This window comes from Heterodontus francisci, unplaced genomic scaffold (assembly GCF_036365525.1).
Source record: "Heterodontus francisci isolate sHetFra1 unplaced genomic scaffold, sHetFra1.hap1 HAP1_SCAFFOLD_1545, whole genome shotgun sequence".
Taxonomy (NCBI): domain Eukaryota; kingdom Metazoa; phylum Chordata; class Chondrichthyes; order Heterodontiformes; family Heterodontidae; genus Heterodontus; species Heterodontus francisci.
In genome coordinates this window covers 23,238-43,053 of record NW_027140340.1, presented here as the reverse complement: position 1 = coordinate 43,053, position 19,816 = coordinate 23,238, and the positions used below count along the sequence as shown (strand labels likewise).

Here is a 19,816-nt window from a genome sequence, read left to right as displayed (position 1 = left end):
CCAAGCCCCTTCCCGTTCACTCCCACTGTCCACAATCCCAATGGACCCAAACCCCTTCCCGTTCACTCCCACTGTCCACAATCCCAATGGACCCAAACCCCTTCCCGTTCACTCCCACTGTCCACAATCCCAATAGACCCGAACCCCTTCCCGTTCACTCTCACTGTACACGAACCCAATGGACCCAAACTGCTTCCCGTTCACTCCCACTGTCCACGATCCCAATAGACCCAAACCCCTTCTCGTTCACTCCCACACTCCACAATCCCAATAGACCCAAACCCCTTCTCGTTCATTCCCACTGTCCACAAACCCAATAGACCCAAACCCCTTCCCGTTCACTCTCACTGTACACGATCCCAATGGACCCAAACCCCCTTCCCTTCACTCCCACTGTACACAATCCCAATGGACCCAAACTCCTTCCCGTTCACTCCCACTGTCCACAATCCCAATGGACCCAAACCCCTTCCCGTTCACTCCCACTGTCCACAATCCCAATGGACCCAAACCCCTTCCCGTTCACTCCCACTGTACACAATCCCAATGGACCCAAACCCCTTCCCGTTCATTCCCACTGTACACCATCCCAATGGATTTGAACCACTTCCCGTTCACTCCCACTGGACACAATCCAAATGGACCCAAACCCCTTCCCGTTCACTTCCACTGTACACAATCCCTTGCATAACCCTTGACCCTCAGTGTCACTGACCCTCTATAACCCTTGACCCTCAGTGTCACTGACCCTGTACCGCCGGCTCCTGAGTTTCTTGTCCTCGCGCTCCTTCAGGCTCTTGTAGGGGTTCATGGCATTCCGGTATTCCCGCCTCTTTGTCAGGAAGTAGGCCACGAACGCGCCTACAGGAAAGGTAGAAGCAGTCAGATCCCCTCTGCAAGATTGCAAACAGAGGAACAGGAGGAGGCCATTCAGCCCCTCCTCAAGCCTGTTACACAGGAACAGGAGGAGGCCATTCAGCCCCTCCTCGAGCCTGTTACACAAGAACAGGAGGATCCCATTCAGACCCTCCTCGAGCCTGTTAGACAGGAACAGGAGGAGGCCATTCAGCCCCTCCTCAAGCCTGTTACACAGGAACAGGAGGAGGCCATTCAGCCCCTCCTCAAGCCTGTTACACAGGAACAGGAGGAGGCCATTCAGCCCCTCCTCGAGCCTGTTACACAAGAACAGGAGGATCCCATTCAGCCCCTCCTCGAGCCTGTTACACAAGAACAGGAGGATCCCATTCAGACCCTCCTCAAGCCTGTTACACAGGAACAGGAGGAGGCCATTCAGCCCCTCCTCGAGTCTGTTACACAAGAAGAGGAGGATCCCATTCAGGCCCTCCTCGAGCCTGTTGCACAGGAACAGGAGGAGGCCATTCAGCCCCTCCTCGAGCCTGTTACACAGGAACAGGAGGAGGCCATTCAGCCCCTCCTCGAGCCTGTTACACAGGAACGGGAGGATCCCATTCAGCCCCTCGAGCCCCATTGAATCAAGCGCCACAGGTAAACGAAAGGTTGACCGATTTTCCCTAAGTGAAGCTCAGATGTCCCCCGTTCTCCCACTGTCCCCCCTCCCACACAAGAGCACCTTCCCCACAACACCCTGCCTACCTTTCAACTCCTTGTCTGTATAGTGATGGGAGCTGTGTGTTAGCTGACTCTTGAGTCTTTCCACCAGGTACTTCACCACACCGATATTCCAGGAGGATTTGATGCTGTCACAGGAGACCAAACATGGGTCATGGGTCACAAATGGTTGCATTCTGTCGTGGAGAACGGGAGGGCAGGGGGAGCAGCCCCTCCAGTGTTGGACTGCAGGGGCAGGACGGGGCGGTGGGGGGGAGCGTGGGGAGGTGTTGGAGTTTTGAGGCAGAGAATGGTGTGGGCTGCAATGCAGGGGACAGCAGTGGGACGAGCGGAGAGATCCGTGGCCCAGGACCCCGGGGCTGTCGGCCATGACACAATGGTACATAAGAACTCGGAGCAGGAGTAGGCAATTCAGCCCCTCGAGCCTGCTCTGCCATTCAATACCATCATGGCTGATCTCATCTGGGCCTCAACTCCACTTTCCTGCCCATTCTCCATAACCCTTTTCTAATTAAAGATCTGTCTATCTCCTCCTTAAATTTACTCAATGTCCCGGCATCCACCGCACTCTGGGGTAGTGAATTCCACAGACTCACGACCCTTTCACAGAAGTAATTTCTCCTCGTCTCTGTTTTAAATCTGCTATCCCTTATCCTAAAACTGTGACCTTTCGTTCTAGATTGCCCCACATGAGGAAACATCCTCTCTATTGTCTACTTTGTCAATCCCCTTAATCATCTTATACACCTCAATTAGATCTCCTCCCATTCTTCTAAACTCTAGACAGTAAAGGCCTAAACTGCTCAATCTCTCTCCATAAGACAAACCCCTCATCTCTGGAATCAATCTAGTGAACCTCCTCTGAACTGCCTCCAATACAACTACATCCCTCCTCAAGTAAGGGGACCAAAACTGTACGCAATACTCCAGGTGCGATCTCACTAATGCCTTGTACAGTTGCAGCAACACTTCCCTACTTTTATACTCTATTCCTTTAGCAATAAATGCCAAAATTCCATTTACCTTCCTTATTACCTGCTGTACCTGCAAACTAGTTTTCTGCGATTCATACACGAGGACACCCAGATCCCTCTGCACCGAAGCACTCTGAAGTTTCTCTCCATTTAGATAATAATTTGCCTTTCTATTCTTCCGGTTGTGATCTCTCTCTCTCTCTCTCTCTGTGCCTCTCCCTCTTTCCCTGTCAGTCTGTCTCTCTCCTTTTTGCTCCATCTATCTCTCCGTCTCACTGTTCCTCTCTGTCTTTCTCTCCGTCTCTCTCTCTCTCTCTGTCTCCGTCTCTCTCCATCTCTCTCTCTCTGTCTGTCTCCATCGCTATGCCTGTCTCTCTCTCTCCATACCCCACCGTCCATCTCTCTCTCTCTTTGCCTGTCTCTCTTTGTTTCCCTTTCCTTCTACCTCTCTTCCCTGCTCTGTCTCTCTCTCTCTATGCCTGTCTCTCTCTCTCTTTCTGCCTCTCTGTCTCTCCCTCTATGTTTGGCTCTCTCTCTCGCCCCCCCCGCCCCACCCACCTCTCAATCCATACCATCTCGCAAACTCTGTCACACCCATACTTCTCAAAGGACAATTGGGATGGGAATAAATGCTGGCTTAGCCAGCAATGTCCACATCTGTTGAACCAATTAAAAAAAACGGTTACAGAAAGGCTGTCAGGCCGTAGCTGTCACGCTCACAATCAAGACACTGTTGGTGATGTCTCACACACCGCGGCAGTCAGTGAGTGTCTGAAACTATCGTGGGGGGGGGCGGGCGGGGACACCCCGAAAGTGGGCAGATCTATCGGGTTCCACAGGGTAGCTCCAAGGGTAACGGATCACGGTGCCCCCATCCCCAGAGCTCCCGTTCTCGTCCCGTGCATCGGACAAGTCGAGGACCCGTGAGGGGGTGCCAATGGCGAAGGAGCTACACACTCACCTCTCCGAGCCGTTGAACCTCTTGTCGTTGGAGACGTGATTGTGAATGTTGTGCACCATTTTCTGCAGGAGAACAGAGATAGTTTTAATCGTGAGAGAGTCGGGGTAAGAGGCTAAATGGTAGCGCAAGTGCAGCAAGGCCATCAGTGACTCCCAGTGCGTATGCAACAACTCATATTTACACTGAACCATTAACATGGGGAGCCTCGCAAAATCTGACAGAAAATTAACCCCCAGCCACATACAGAGATACTCAGGACAGGCGATCAAAAGCTCGGTCAAAGAGGGAGGTTTTAAGGAGAGTCTTAAAGGAGCAGAGAGAGAGAGAGGTGGAGAGGTTTAGGGATGGAATTCCAGAGTTTAGGGCCCAGGCAGCTGAAGCCACGGCCGCCAATGGTGGAGCGATGGGAATCGGGGGATGGGCAAGAGGCCGGAATTGGAGGAGCGCAGAGATCTCAGAGGGTTGTAGGAGGTTATAGAGATAGGGAGGGTTGCAGGGACTGGAGGAGGTTACACGGATAGGGAGGGTTGTAGAGGCTGGAGGAGGTTACAGAGATAGGGAGGGTTGTAGAGGCTGGAGGAGGTTACAGAGATAGGGAGGGTTGTAGAGGCTGGAGGAGGTTACAGGGATAGGGAGGGTTGTAGGGGCTGGAGGAGGTTACAGAGATAGGGAGGGTTGTAGAGGCTGGAGGAGGTTACAGAGATAGGGAGGGTTGTAGAGGCTGGAGGAGGTTACAGAGATAGGGAGGGTTGTAGGGGCTGGAGGAGGTTACAGAGATAGGGAGGGTTGTAGAGGCTGGAGGAGGTTACAGAGATAGGGAGGGTTGTAGGGGCTGGAGGAGGTTACAGAGATAGGGAGGGTTGTAGAGGCTGGAGGAGGTTACAGAGATAGGGAGGGTTGTAGGGGCTGGAGGAGGTTACAGAGACAGGGAGGGTTGTAGGGGCTGGAGGAGGTTACAGAGACAGGGAGGGTTGTAGGGGCTGGAGGAGGTTACAGAGATAGGGAGGGTTGTAGGGGCTGGAGGAGGTTACAGAGACAGGGAGAGTGGCAGGGGCTGGAGGAGGTTACAGAGACAGGGAGAGTGGCAGGGGCTGGAGGAGGTTACAGAGATAGGGAGAGTTGTAGGGGTTGGAGGAGGTTACAGAGATAGGGAGGGTTGTAGGGACTGGAGGAGGTTACAGAGATAGGGAGGGTTGTAGGGACTGGAGGAGGTTACAGAGATGGGGAGGGTTGTAGGGACTGGAGGAGGTTACAGAGATAGGGAGGGTTGTAGGGACTGGAGGAGGTTACAGAGATAGGGAGAGTTGTAGGGACTGGAGGAGGTTACAGAGATAGGGAGGGTTGTAGGGGCTGGAGGAGGTTACAGAGATAGGGAGGGTTGTAGGGGCTGGAGGAGGTTACAGAGACAGGGAGAGTTGTAGGGGCTGGAGGAGGTTACAGAGATAGGGAGGGTTGTAGGGACTGGAGGAGGTTACAGAGATAGGGAGAGTTGTAGGGGCTGGAGGAAGTCACAGAGATAGAGAGGGTTGGTGCAAGACACAGGGAGTTATTATTTCAAGGAGATGATGTTTATGAGGGTGTAATATGGGAGGTCGGCTAGGAGTGCATTGTATATGGGAGAAGGGAAATGAGCCAGGATTCCTGCTGTTGATCATTGTCCAGTGACCCTGGGTTAGAGAGAGAGAGCGAGAGGGGAAATAAGCCAGGGTTCCTGCTCCTGATCACTGTCCAGTGACCCTGGGTTAGAGAGAGAGAGGGAAATGAGCCAGAGTTCCTGCTCTTGATCATTGTCCAGTGACCCTGGGTTAGAGAGAGAGAGGGAAATAAGCCAGGGTTCCTGCTCCTGATCACTGTCCAGTGACACTGGGTTAGAGAGAGGGAAATAAGCCAGGGTTCCTGCTCCTGATCCCTGTCCAGTGACACTGGGTTAGAGAGAGGGAAATAAGCCAGGGTTCCTGCTCCTGATCCCTGTCCAGTGACCCCTGGGTTAGAGAGAGAGAGGGAAATAAGCCAGGGTTCCTACTCCTGATCATTGTCCAGTGACCCTGGGTTAGAGAGAGAGAGGGAAATGAGCCAGGGTTCCTGCTCCTGATCATTGTCCAATGACCCTGGGTTAGAGAGAGAGAGCGAGAGGGGAAATGAGGTAGGGTTCCTGCTCCTCATCTTTGTAAAACTCACCGACAGCACCACATCCCTCTTCCTCCGTGAGTTTTTTAACCCACCGCATCGTGAGGGCACTGTATAGGCAGGAGGTGCGGTATGTACTCCTGTGAATGATGAGTGTAGAATGTCCTCAATCATCATCAGGTTGGAGCCGGTGGAGTCCTCCGATCCCTGCGATGCCTCTGCGTACAGTTCGGGCTGTGATTCCGATGGAGTATGAGGATCAGGGCATACGGGGGGTTGCCGACATGAGGGGGAGCTCACGATTCGACCATGTGGAGAAGAGACAGTGCTGTAGGAGTCACAGACCTGTCAGAGAGTGCACAGAAAACAGCAGCCCCTGTGTAAATTCTAGAGAGTAGCAGCTCCTGTGTATATTATAAAGAATAGCAGCCCCTGTGCATATTACAGTGAATAGCAGCTCCTGTGTATATTATAGTGAATAGCAGCTCCTGTGTATATTATAGTGAATAGCAGCTCCTGTGTACATTATAGAGAATATCAGCTCCTGTGTATATTATAGAGAATATCAGCTCCTGTGTATATTATAGTGAACAGCAGCTCCTGTGTATATTATAGTGAATAGCAGCCCCTGTATATTATAGAGAATAGCAGCCCCTGTATATTATAGAGAATATCAGCTCCTGTGTATATTATAGAGAATAGCAGCTCCTGTGTATATTATAGTGAATAGCAGCTCCTGTGTATATTATAGTGAATAGCAGCTCCTGTGTACATTATAGAGAATATCAGCTCCTGTGTATATTATAGAGAATATCAGCTCCTGTGTATATTATAGAGAATAGCAGCTCCTGTGTATATTATAGTGAATAGCAGCTCCTGTGTATATTATAGTGAATAGCAGCTCCTGTGTACATTATAGAGAATATCAGCTCCTGTGTATATTATAGTGAATAGCAGCCCCTGTATATTATAGTGAATATCAGCTCCTGTGTATATTATAGAGAATAGCAGCTCCTGTGTATATTATAGTGAATAGCAGCTCCTGTGTATATTATAGTGAATAGCAGCTCCTGTGTACATTATAGAGAATATCAGCTCCTGTGTATATTATAGTGAATAGCAGCCCCTGTATATTATAGTGAATATCAGCTCCTGTGTATATTATAGAGAATAGCAGCTCCTGTGTATATTATAGTGAATAGCAGCTCCTGTGTATATTATAGTGAATAGCAGCTCCTGTGTACATTATAGAGAATATCAGCTCCTGTGTATATTATAGAGAATATCAGCTCCTGTGTATATTATAGTGAACAGCAGCTCCTGTGTATATTATAGTGAATAGCAGCCCCTGTATATTATAGAGAATAGCAGCTCCTGTGTATATTATAGAGAATAGCAGCTCCTGTGTATATTATAGTGAATAGCAGCCCCTGTATATTATAGTGAATAGCAGCCCCTGTATATTATAGAGAATAGCAGCTCCTGTGTATATTATAGAGAATAGCAGCTCCTGTGTATATTATAGTGAATAGCAGCTCCTGTGTATATTATAGTGAAAAGCAGCCCCTGTATATTATAGAGAATAGCAGCTCCTGTGTATATTATAGAGAATAGCAGCTCCTGTGTATATTATAGTGAAAAGCAGCCCCTGTATATTATAGAGAATAGCAGCTCCTGTGTATATTATAGAGAATATCAGCTCCTGTGTATATTATAGTGAATATCAGCTCCTGTATATTATAGTGAATAGCAGCTCCTGTGTATATCATAGAGAATAGCAGCTCCTGTGTATATTATAGAGAATATCAGCTCCTGTGTATATTATAGTGAAAAGCAGCTCCTGTGTATATTATAGAGAATATCAGCTCCTGTGTATATTATAGAGAATAGCAGCTCCTGTGTATATTATAGAGAATAGCAGCTTCTGTGTATATTATAGAGAATAGCAGCTCCTGTGTATATTATAGAGAATAGCAGCTCCTGTGTATATTATAGTGAAAAGCAGCCCCTGTATATTATAGAGAATAGCAGCTCCTGTGTATATTATAGAGAATATCAGCTCCTGTGTATATTATAGTGAATATCAGCTCCTGTATATTATAGTGAATAGCAGCTCCTGTGTATATCATAGAGAATAGCAGCTCCTGTGTATATTATAGAGAATATCAGCTCCTGTGTATATTATAGTGAAAAGCAGCTCCTGTGTATATTATAGAGAATATCAGCTCCTGTGTATATTATAGAGAATAGCAGCTCCTGTGTATATTATAGTGAATAGCAGCTCCTGTGTATATTATAGTGAATAGCAGCTCCTGTGTACATTATAGAGAATATCAGCTCCTGTGTATATTATAGTGAATAGCAGCCCCTGTATATTATAGTGAATATCAGCTCCTGTGTATATTATAGAGAATAGCAGCTCCTGTGTATATTATAGTGAATAGCAGCTCCTGTGTATATTATAGTGAATAGCAGCTCCTGTGTACATTATAGAGAATATCAGCTCCTGTGTATATTATAGTGAATAGCAGCCCCTGTATATTATAGTGAATATCAGCTCCTGTGTATATTATAGAGAATAGCAGCTCCTGTGTATATTATAGTGAATAGCAGCTCCTGTGTACATTATAGAGAATATCAGCTCCTGTGTATATTATAGTGAATAGCAGCCCCTGTATATTATAGTGAATATCAGCTCCTGTGTATATTATAGAGAATAGCAGCTCCTGTGTATATTATAGTGAATAGCAGCTCCTGTGTATATTATAGTGAATAGCAGCTCCTGTGTACATTATAGAGAATATCAGCTCCTGTGTATATTATAGAGAATATCAGCTCCTGTGTATATTATAGTGAACAGCAGCTCCTGTGTATATTATAGTGAATAGCAGCCCCTGTATATTATAGAGAATAGCAGCTCCTGTGTATATTATAGAGAATAGCAGCTCCTGTGTATATTATAGTGAATAGCAGCCCCTGTATATTATAGTGAATAGCAGCCCCTGTATATTATAGAGAATAGCAGCTCCTGTGTATATTATAGAGAATAGCAGCTCCTGTGTATATTATAGTGAATAGCAGCTCCTGTGTATATTATAGTGAAAAGCAGCCCCTGTATATTATAGAGAATAGCAGCTCCTGTGTATATTATAGAGAATAGCAGCTCCTGTGTATATTATAGTGAAAAGCAGCCCCTGTATATTATAGAGAATAGCAGCTCCTGTGTATATTATAGAGAATATCAGCTCCTGTGTATATTATAGTGAATATCAGCTCCTGTATATTATAGTGAATAGCAGCTCCTGTGTATATCATAGAGAATAGCAGCTCCTGTGTATATTATAGAGAATATCAGCTCCTGTGTATATTATAGTGAAAAGCAGCTCCTGTGTATATTATAGAGAATATCAGCTCCTGTGTATATTATAGAGAATAGCAGCTCCTGTGTATATTATAGAGAATAGCAGCTTCTGTGTATATTATAGAGAATAGCAGCTCCTGTGTATATTATAGAGAATAGCAGCTCCTGTGTATATTATAGTGAAAAGCAGCCCCTGTATATTATAGAGAATAGCAGCTCCTGTGTATATTATAGAGAATATCAGCTCCTGTGTATATTATAGTGAATATCAGCTCCTGTATATTATAGTGAATAGCAGCTCCTGTGTATATCATAGAGAATAGCAGCTCCTGTGTATATTATAGAGAATATCAGCTCCTGTGTATATTATAGTGAAAAGCAGCTCCTGTGTATATTATAGAGAATATCAGCTCCTGTGTATATTATAGAGAATATCAGCTCCTGTGTATATTATAGTGAAAAGCAGCCCCTGTATATTATAGAGAATAGCAGCTCCTGTGTATATTATAGAGAATATCAGCTCCTGTGTATATTATAGTGAATATCAGCTCCTGTGTATATTATAGAGAATATCAGCTCCTGTGTATATTATAGTGAAAAGCAGCCCCTGTATATTATAGAGAATAGCAGCTCCTGTTTATATTATAGAGAATATCAGCTCCTGTGTATATTATAGTGAATATCAGCTCCTGTGCATATTATAGTGAAAAGCAGCTCCTGTGTATATTATAGTGAAAAGCAGCCCCTGTATATTATAGAGAATAGCAGCTCCTGTGTATATTATAGAGAAAATCAGCTCCTGTATATTATAGAGAATAGCAGCTCCTGTTTATATTATAGAGAATAGCAGCTCCTGTGTATATTATAGAGAATAGCAGCCCCTGTGTATATTATAGAGAATAGCAGCTCCTGTGTATATTATAGTGAATAGCAGCTCCTGTGTATATTATAGAGAATAGCAGCTCCTGTGTATATTATAGAGAATAGCAGCTCCTGAATATTATAGAGAATAGCAGCTCCTGTGTATATAATAGTGAATAGCAGCTCCTGTGTATATTATAGTGAATAGCAGCTCCTGTTTATATTACAGTGAATAGCAGCTCCTGTGTATATTATAGAGAATAGCAGCTCCTGTGTATATTATAGAGAATATCAGCTCCTGTGTATATTATAGTGAAAAGCAGCTCCTGTGTATATTATAGTGAATAGCAGCCCCTGTGTATATTATAGTGAATAGCAGCTCCTGTTTATATTACAGTGAATAGCAGCTCCTGTGTATATTATAGAGAATAGCAGCTCCTGTGTATATTATAGAGAATATCAGCTCCGGTGTATATTATAGTGAAAAGCAGCTCCTGTGTATATTATAGTGAAAAGCAGCTCCTGTGTATATTATAGAGAATAGCAGCTCCTGTTTATATTATAGTGAATAGCAGCTCCTGTATATATTATGGAGAATAGCAGCTCCTGTTTATATTATAGTGAATAGCAGCTCCTGTGTATATTATAGAGAATAGCAGCTCCTGTTTATATTATAGTGAATAGCAGCTCCTGTATATATTATGGAGAATAGCAGCTCCTGTGTATATTATAGTGAATAGCAGCTCCTGTTTATATTATGGAGAATAGCAGCTCCTGTTTATATTATAGTGAATAGCAGCTCCTGTATATATTATGGAGAATAGCAGCTCCTGTGTATATTATAGTGAATAGCAGCTCCTGTTTATATTATGGAGAATAGCAGCTCCTGTGTATATTATAGTGAATAGCAGCTCCTGTTTATATTATGGAGAATAGCAGCTCCTGTGTGTATTATAGAGAATAGCAGCTCCTGTGTATATTATGGAGAATAGCAGCTCCTGTTTATATTATAGTGAATAGCAGCTCCTGTATATATTATGGAGAATAGCAGCTCCTGTTTATATTATAGTGAATAGCAGCTCCTGTATATATTATAGTGAATAGCAGCTCCTGTGCATATTATAGTGAATAGCAGCTCCTGTTTATATTATAGTGAATAGCAGCTCCTGTGTATATTATAGTGAATAGCAGCTCCTGTATATATTATAGTGAATAGCAGCTCCTGTGCATATTATAGTGAATAGCAGCTCCTGTTTATATTATAGTGAATAGCAGCTCCTGTATATATTATGGAGAATAGCAGCTCCTGTGTATATTATAGTGAATAGCAGCTCCTGTATATATTATGGAGAATAGCAGCTCCTGTTTATATTATAGTGAATAGCAGCTCCTGTGCATATTATAGTGAATAGCAGCTCCTGTTTATATTATAGTGAATAGCAGCTCCTGTGCATATTATAGTGAATAGCAGCTCCTGTTTATATTATAGTGAATAGCAGCTCCTGTGTATATTATAGTGAATAGCAGCTCCTGTGTATATTATAGTGAATAGCAGCTCCTGTATATATTATGGAGAATAGCAGCCCCTGTTTATATTATAGTGAATAGCAGCTCCTGTATATATTATAGTGAATAGCAGCTCCTGTGTATATTATAGTGAATAGCAGCTCCTGTTTATATTATAGTGAATAGCAGCTCCTGTATATATTATGGAGAATAGCAGCTCCTGTGTATATTATAGTGAATAGCAGCTCCTGTATATATTATGGAGAATAGCAGCTCCTGTGTATATTATAGTGAATAGCAGCTCCTGTGTATATTATAGAGAATAGCAGCTCCTGTGTATATTATAGAGAATAGCAGCTCCTGTGCATATTATAGTGAATAGCAGCTCCTGTGTAGATTATAGTGAATAGCAGTCCCTGTGTATATTATAGTGAATAGCAGCTCCTGTGTATATTGTAGTGAATAGCAGCTCCTGTGTATATTATAGTGAATAGCAGCTCCTGTGTATATTATAGAGAATAGCAGCTCCTCTTTATATTATAGTGAATAGCAGCTCCTGTCTATATTATAGTGAATAGCAGCTCCTGTGTATATTATAGAGAATAGCAGCTCCTGTGTATATTATAGTGAATAGCAGCTCCTGTGTATATTATAGTGAATTGCAGCTCCTGTGTATATTATAGAGAATAGCAGCTCCTGTGTATATTATAGTGAATAGCAGCTCCTGTGTATATTATAGTGAATAGCAGCTCCTGTGTATATTATAGTGAATAGCAGCTCCTGTTTATATTATAGTGAATAGCAGCTCCTGTATATATTATGGAGAATAGCAGCTCCTGTGTGTATTATCGAGAATAGCAGCTCCTGTGTATATTATAGTGAATAGCAGCTCCTGTGTATATTATAGTGAATAGCAGCTCCTGTTTATATTACAGTGAATAGCAGCTCCTGTATATATTATGGAGAATAGCAGCTCCTGTGTATATTATAGTGAATAGCAGCTCCTGTATATATTATGGAGAATAGCAGCTCCTGTGTGTATTATAGTGAAAAGCAGCTCCTGTGTATATTATAGAGAATAGCAGCTCCTGTGTATATTATAGAGAATAGCAGCTCCTGTGTATATTATAGTGAATAGCAGCTCCTGTGTATATTATAGTGAAAAGCAGCTCCTGTGTATATTATAGAGAATAGCAGCTCCTGTGTATATTATAGTGAATAGCAGCTCCTGTGTGTATTATAGTGAATAGCAGCTCCTGTGTATATTATAGTGAATAGCGGCTCCTGTGTAGATTATAGTGAATAGCAGCTCCTGTTTATATTATAGTGAATAGCAGCTCCTGTCTATATTATGGAGAATAGCAGCTCCTGTGTGTATTATAGAGAATAGCAGCTCCTGTGTATATTATAGTGAATAGCAGCTCCTGTCTATATTATGGAGAATAGCAGCTCCTGTGTGTATTATAGAGAATAGCAGCTCCTGTCTATATTATAGAGAATAGCAGCTCCTGTATATATTATGGAGAATAGCAGCTCCTGTGTGTATTATAGAGAATAGCAGCTCCTGTGTATATTATGGAGAATAGCAGCTCCTGTGTATATTATAGAGAATAGCAGCTCCTGTATATATTATGGAGAATAGCAGCTCCTGTGTGTATTATAGAGAATAGCAGCTCCTGTATATATTATGGAGAATAGCAGCTCCTGTGTATATTATAGTGAATAGCAGCTCCTGTATATATTATGGAGAATAGCAGCTCCTGTGTGTATTATAGAGAATAGCAGCTCCTGTATATATTATAGTGAATAGCAGCTCCTGTATATATTATGGAGAATAGCAGCTCCTGTGTGTATTATAGAGAATAGCAGCTCCTGTATATATTATGGAGAATAGCAGCTCCTGTGTATATTATAGTGAATAGCAGCTCCTGTATATATTATGGAGAATAGCAGCTCCTGTTTATATTATAGTGAATAGCAGCTCCTGTATATATTATAGTGAATAGCAGCTCCTGTGTATATTATAGTGAATAGCAGCTCCTGTGTATATTATAGAGAATAGCAGCACCTGTTTATATTATAGTGAATAGCAGCTCCTGTCTATATTATGGAGAATAGCAGCACCTGTTTATATTATAGTGAATAGCAGCTCCTGTGTATATTATAGTGAATAGCAGCTCCTGTGTATATTATAGAGAATAGCAGCACCTGTTTATATTATAGTGAATAGCAGCTCCTGTGTATATTATAGTGAATAGCAGCTCCTGTGTATATTATAGAGAATAGCAGCACCTGTTTATATTATAGTGAATAGCAGCTCCTGTGTATATTATAGTGAATAGCAGCTCCTGTGTATATTATAGAGAATAGCAGCACCTGTTTATATTATAGTGAATAGCAGCTCCTGTGTATATTATAGTGAATAGCAGCTCCTGTGTATATTATAGAGAATAGCAGCACCTGTTTATATTATAGTGAATAGCAGCTCCTGTGTATATTATAGAGAATAGCAGCACCTGTTTATATTATAGTGAATAGCAGCTCCTGTGTATATTATAGTGAATAGCAGCTCCTGTGTATATTATAGTGAATAGCAGCTCCTGTGTATATTATAGTGAATAGCAGCTCCTGTATATATTATAGAGAATAGCAGCTCCTGTGTATATTATAGTGAATAGCAGCTCCTGTGTATATTATAGAGAATAGCAGCTCCTGTGTATATTATAGAGAATAGCAGCTCCTGTGTATATTATAGAGAATAGCAGCTCCTGTTTATATTATAGAGAATAGCAGCTCCTGTTTATATTATAGTGAATAGCAGCTCCTGTGTATATTATAGTGAATAGCAGCTCCTGTGTATATTATAGAGAATAGCAGCACCTGTTCATATTATAGTGAATAGCAGCTCCTGTCTATATTATAGTGAATAGCAGCTCCTGTGTATATTATAGTGAATAGCAGCTCCTGTGTATATTATAGTGAATAGCAGCTCCTGTGTATATTATAGTGAATAGCAGCTCCTGTATATATTATAGAGAATAGCAGCTCCTGTGTATATTATAGTGAATAGCAGCTCCTGTGTATATTATAGTGAATAGCAGCTCCTGTGTATATTATAGTGAATAGCAGCTCCTGTGTATATTATAGTGAATAGCAGCTCCTGTGTATATTATAGAGAATAGCAGCTCCTGTGTATATTATAGTGAATAGCAGCTCCTGTGTATATTATAGAGAATAGCAGCACCTGTTTATATTATAGAGAATAGCAGCTCCTGTATATATTATGGAGAATAGCAGCTCCTGTGTATATTATAGTGAATAGCAGCTCCTGTGTATATTATAGAGAATAGCAGCACCTGTCTATATTATGGAGAATAGCAGCTCCTGTGTATATTATAGTGAATAGCAGCTCCTGTGTATATTATAGTGAATAGCAGCTCCTGTGTATATTATAGTGAATAGCAGCTCCTGTGTATATTATAGTGAATAGCAGCTCCTGTGTATATTATAGTGAATAGCAGCTCCTGTCTATATTATAGTGAATAGCAGCTCCTGTGTATATTATAGTGAATAGCAGCTCCTGTGTATATTATAGAGAATAGCAGCTCCTGTGTATATTATATTTTTAGCAGCTCCTGTATATATTATAGAGAATAGCAGCTCCTGTCTATATTATGGAGAATAGCAGCTCCTGTGTATATTATGGAGAATAGCAGCTCCTGTTTATATTATAGTGAATAGCAGCTCCTGTATATATTATGGAGAATAGCAGCTCCTGTGTATATTATGGAGAATAGCAGCTCCTGTCTATATTATAGTGAATAGCAGCTGTTTATATTATAGTGAATAGCAGCTCCTGTGCATATTATAGTGAATAGCATCTCCTGTTTATATTATAGTGAATAGCAGCTCCTGTCTATATTATAGTGAATAGCAGCTCCTGTGCATATTATAGTGAATAGCAGCTCCTGTGTATATTATGGAGAATAGCAGCTCCTGTTTATATTATAGTGAATAGCAGCTCCTGTATATATTATGGAGAATAGCAGCTCCTGTTTATATTATAGTGAATAGCAGCTCCTGTTTATATTATAGTGAATAGCAGCTCCTGTGCATATTATAGTGAATAGCAGCTCCTGTTTATATTATAGTCAATAGCAGCTCCTGTCTATATTATAGTGAATAGCAGCTCCTGTGTATATTGTAGTGATTAGCAGCTCCTGTTTATATTATAGTGAATAGCAGCTCCTGTCTATATTATAGTGAATAGCAGCTCCTGTGTATATTATAGTGAATAGCAGCTCCTGTGTATATTATAGAGAATAGCAGCTCCTGTGTATATTATAGTGAATAGCAGCTCCTGTGTGTATTATAGTGAATAGCAGCTCCTGTGTATATTATAGTGAATAGCAGCTCCTGTGTGTATTATAGTGAATAGCAGCTCCTGTGTATATTATAGTGAATAGCAGCTCCTGTGTATATTATAGTGAATAGCAGCTCCTGTGTATATTATAGTGAATAGCAGCTCCTGTATATTATAGTGAATAGCAGCTCCTGTGTATATTATAGTGAATAGCAGCTCCTGTGGATATTATAAAGAATAGCAGCTCCTGTGTATATTATAGTGAATAGCAGCTCCTGTGTATATTATAGAGAATAGCAGCTCCTGTGTATATTATAGTGAATAGCAGCTCCTGTGGATATTATAGAGAATAGCAGCTCCTGTGTATATTATAGTGAATAGCAGCTCCTGTATATTATAGTGAATAGCAGCTCCTGTGTATATTATAGTGAATAGCAGCTCCTGTGGATTTTATAGAGAATAGCAGCTCCTGTGTATATTATAGTGAATAGCAGCTCCTGTTTATATTATAGTGAATAGCAGCTCCTGTGTATATTATAGTGAATAGCAGCTCCTGTATATTATAGAGAATAGCAGCTCCTGTGTATATTATAGTGAATAGCAGCTCCTGTGTATATTATAGTGAATAGCAGCCCCTGTGTATATTATAGTGAATAGCAGCTCCTGTGTATATTATAGAGAATAGCAGCTCCTGTGTATATTATAGTGAAAAGCAGCTCCTGTGTATATTATAGTGAATAGCAGCTCCTGTGTATATTATAGTGAATAGCAGCTCCTGTGTATATTATAGTGAATAGCAGCTCCTGTGTGTATTATAGTGAATAGCAGCTCCTGTGTATATTATAGTGAATAGCAGCTCCTGTGTATATTATAGTGAATAGCAGCTCCTGTATATTATAGTGAATAGCAGCTCCTGTGTATATTATAGTGAATAGCAGCTCCTGTGTATATTATAGTGAATAGCAGCTCCTGTGTATATTATAGTGAATAGCAGCTCCTGTGTATATTATAGTGAATAGCAGCTCCTGTGTATATTATAGTGAATAGCAGCTCCTGTGTATATTATAGTGAATAGCAGCTCCTGTATATATTATAGAGAATAGCAGCTCCTGTGTATATTATAGTGAATAGCAGCTCCTGTGTATATTATAGTGAATAGCAGCTCCTGTGGATATTATAGAGAATAGCAGCTCCTGTGTATATTATAGTGAATAGCAGCTCCTGTGTATATTATAGAGAATAGCAGCTCCTGTGTATATTATAGTGAATAGCAGCTCCTGTGTATATTATAGTGAATAGCAGCTCCTGTGTATATTATAGTGAATAGCAGCTCCTGTGTATATTATAGTGAATAGCAGCTCCTGTGTATATTATAGTGAATAGCAGCTCCTGTGGATATTATAGAGAATAGCAGCTCCTGTGTATATTATAGTGAATAGCAGCTCCTGTGTATATTATAGAGAATAGCAGCTCCTGTGTATATTATAGTGAATAGCAGCTCCTGTGTATATTATAGTGAATAGCAGCTCCTGTGGATATTATAGAGAATAGCAGCTCCTGTGTATATTATAGTGAATAGCAGCTCCTGTGTATATTATAGAGAATAGCAGCTCCTGTGTATATTATAGTGAATAGCAGCTCCTGTGTATATTATAGTGAATAGCAGCTCCTGTGTATATTATAGTGAATAGCAGCTCCTGTGTATATTATAGTGAATAGCAGCTCCTGTATATTACAGTGAATAGCAGCTCCTGTGTATATTACAGTGAATAGCAGCTCCTGTGGATATTATAGAGAATAGCAGCTCCTGTGTATATTATAGTGAATAGCAGCTCCTGTGTATATTATAGAGAATAGCAGCTCCTGTGTATATTATAGAGAATAGCAGCTCCTGTGTATATTATAGTGAATAGCAGCTCCTGTGTATATTATAGAGAATAGCAGCTCCTGTGTATATTATAGTGAATAGCAGCTCCTGTGTATATTATAGTGAATAGCAGCTCCTGTGCATATTATAGAGAATAGCAGCTCCTGTGTATATTATAGTGAATAGCAGCTCCTGTGTATATTATAGTGAATAGCAGCTCCTGTGTATATTATAGTGAATAGCAGATCCTGTATATTATAGTGAATAGCAGCTCCTGTGTATATTATAGTGAATAGCAGCTCCTGTTTATATTATAGTGAATAGCAGCTCCTGTATATATTATGGAGAATAGCAGCTCCTGTTTATATTATAGTGAATAGCAGCTCCTGTTTATATTATAGTGAATAGCAGCTCCTGTGCATATTATAGTGAATAGCAGCTCCTGTTTATATTATAGTCAATAGCAGCTCCTGTCTATATTATAGTGAATAGCAGCTCCTGTGTATATTGTAGTGATTAGCAGCTCCTGTTTATATTATAGTGAATAGCAGCTCCTGTCTATATTATAGTGAATAGCAGCTCCTGTGTATATTATAGTGAATAGCAGCTCCTGTGTATATTATAGAGAATAGCAGCTCCTGTGTATATTATAGTGAATAGCAGCTCCTGTGTGTATTATAGTGAATAGCAGCTCCTGTGTATATTATAGTGAATAGCAGCTCCTGTGTGTATTATAGTGAATAGCAGCTCCTGTGTATATTATAGTGAATAGCAGCTCCTGTGTATATTATAGTGAATAGCAGCTCCTGTATATTATAGTGAATAGCAGCTCCTGTGTATATTATAGTGAATAGCAGCTCCTGTGGATATTATAAAGAATAGCAGCTCCTGTGTATATTATAGTGAATAGCAGCTCCTGTGTATATTATAGAGAATAGCAGCTCCTGTGTATATTATAGTGAATAGCAGCTCCTGTGGATATTATAGAGAATAGCAGCTCCTGTGTATATTATAGTGAATAGCAGCTCCTGTATATTATAGTGAATAGCAGCTCCTGTGTATATTATAGTGAATAGCAGCTCCTGTGGATTTTATAGAGAATAGCAGCTCCTGTGTATATTATAGTGAATAGCAGCTCCTGTTTATATTATAGTGAATAGCAGCTCCTGTGTATATTATAGTGAATAGCAGCTCCTGTATATTATAGAGAATAGCAGCTCCTGTGTATATTATAGTGAATAGCAACTCCTGTGTATATTATAGTGAATAGCAGCCCCTGTGTATATTATAGTGAATAGCAGCTCCTGTGTATATTATAGAGAATAGCAGCTCCTGTGTATATTATAGTGAATAGCAGCTCCTGTGTATATTATAGTGAATAGCAGCTCCTGTGTATATTATAGTGAATAGCAGCTCCTGTGTATATTATAGTGAATAGCAGCTCCTGTGTGTATTATAGTGAATAGCAGCTCCTGTGTATATTATAGTGAATAGCAGCTCCTGTGTATATTATAGTGAATAGCAGCTCCTGTGTATATTATAGTGAATAGCAGCTCCTGTATATTATAGTGAATAGCAGCTCCTGTGTATATTATAGTGAATAGCAGCTCCTGTGTATATTATAGTGAATAGCAGCTCCTGTGTATATTATAGTGAATAGCAGCTCCTGTGTATATTATAGTGAATAGCAGCTCCTGTTTATATTATAGTGAATAGCAGCTCCTGTGCATATTATAGTGAATAGCAGCTCCTGTTTATATTATAGTCAATAGCAGCTCCTGTCTATATTATAGTGAATAGCAGCTCCTGTGTATATTGTAGTGATTAGCAGCTCCTGTTTATATTATAGTGAATAGCAGCTCCTGTCTATATTATAGTGAATAGCAGCTCCTGTGTATATTATAGTGAATAGCAGCTCCTGTGTATATTATAGAGAATAGCAGCTCCTGTGTATATTATAGTGAATAGCAGCTCCTGTGTGTATTATAGTGAATAGCAGCTCCTGTGGATATCATAGAGAATAGCAGCTCCTGTGTATATTATAGTGAATAGCAGCTCCTGTATATTATAGTGAATAGCAGCTCCTGTGTATATTATAGTGAATAGCAGCTCCTGTGGATTTTATAGAGAATAGCAGCTCCTGTGTATATTATAGTGAATAGCAGCTCCTGTTTATATTATAGTGAATAGCAGCTCCTGTGTATAT

General features: G+C 41.0%; 1 protein-coding gene across 2 annotated transcripts in view; it reads right to left on the bottom strand.

Moving 5' to 3' along the window:
• The window catches only part of LOC137359310 (uncharacterized protein C14orf93-like), a 49,845-nt gene that overhangs the window by 16,825 nt on the left and 13,204 nt on the right, over positions 1 to 19,816 (bottom strand). The window contains exons 3-6 of one of the 2 annotated variants that reach the window (XM_068025333.1): positions 5,704 to 5,997; positions 3,526 to 3,587; positions 1,615 to 1,718; positions 749 to 861 (exon numbers count right to left, since the gene is read on the bottom strand). In XM_068025333.1, coding sequence (XP_067881434.1) covers positions 749 to 861; positions 1,615 to 1,718; positions 3,526 to 3,587; positions 5,704 to 5,997 — 573 coding nt within the window. Of the gene's footprint in view, positions 1 to 748; positions 862 to 1,614; positions 1,719 to 3,525; positions 3,588 to 5,703; positions 5,998 to 19,816 lie in introns of those variants that run through there. The other variant, XM_068025334.1, reaches the window with a different exon arrangement.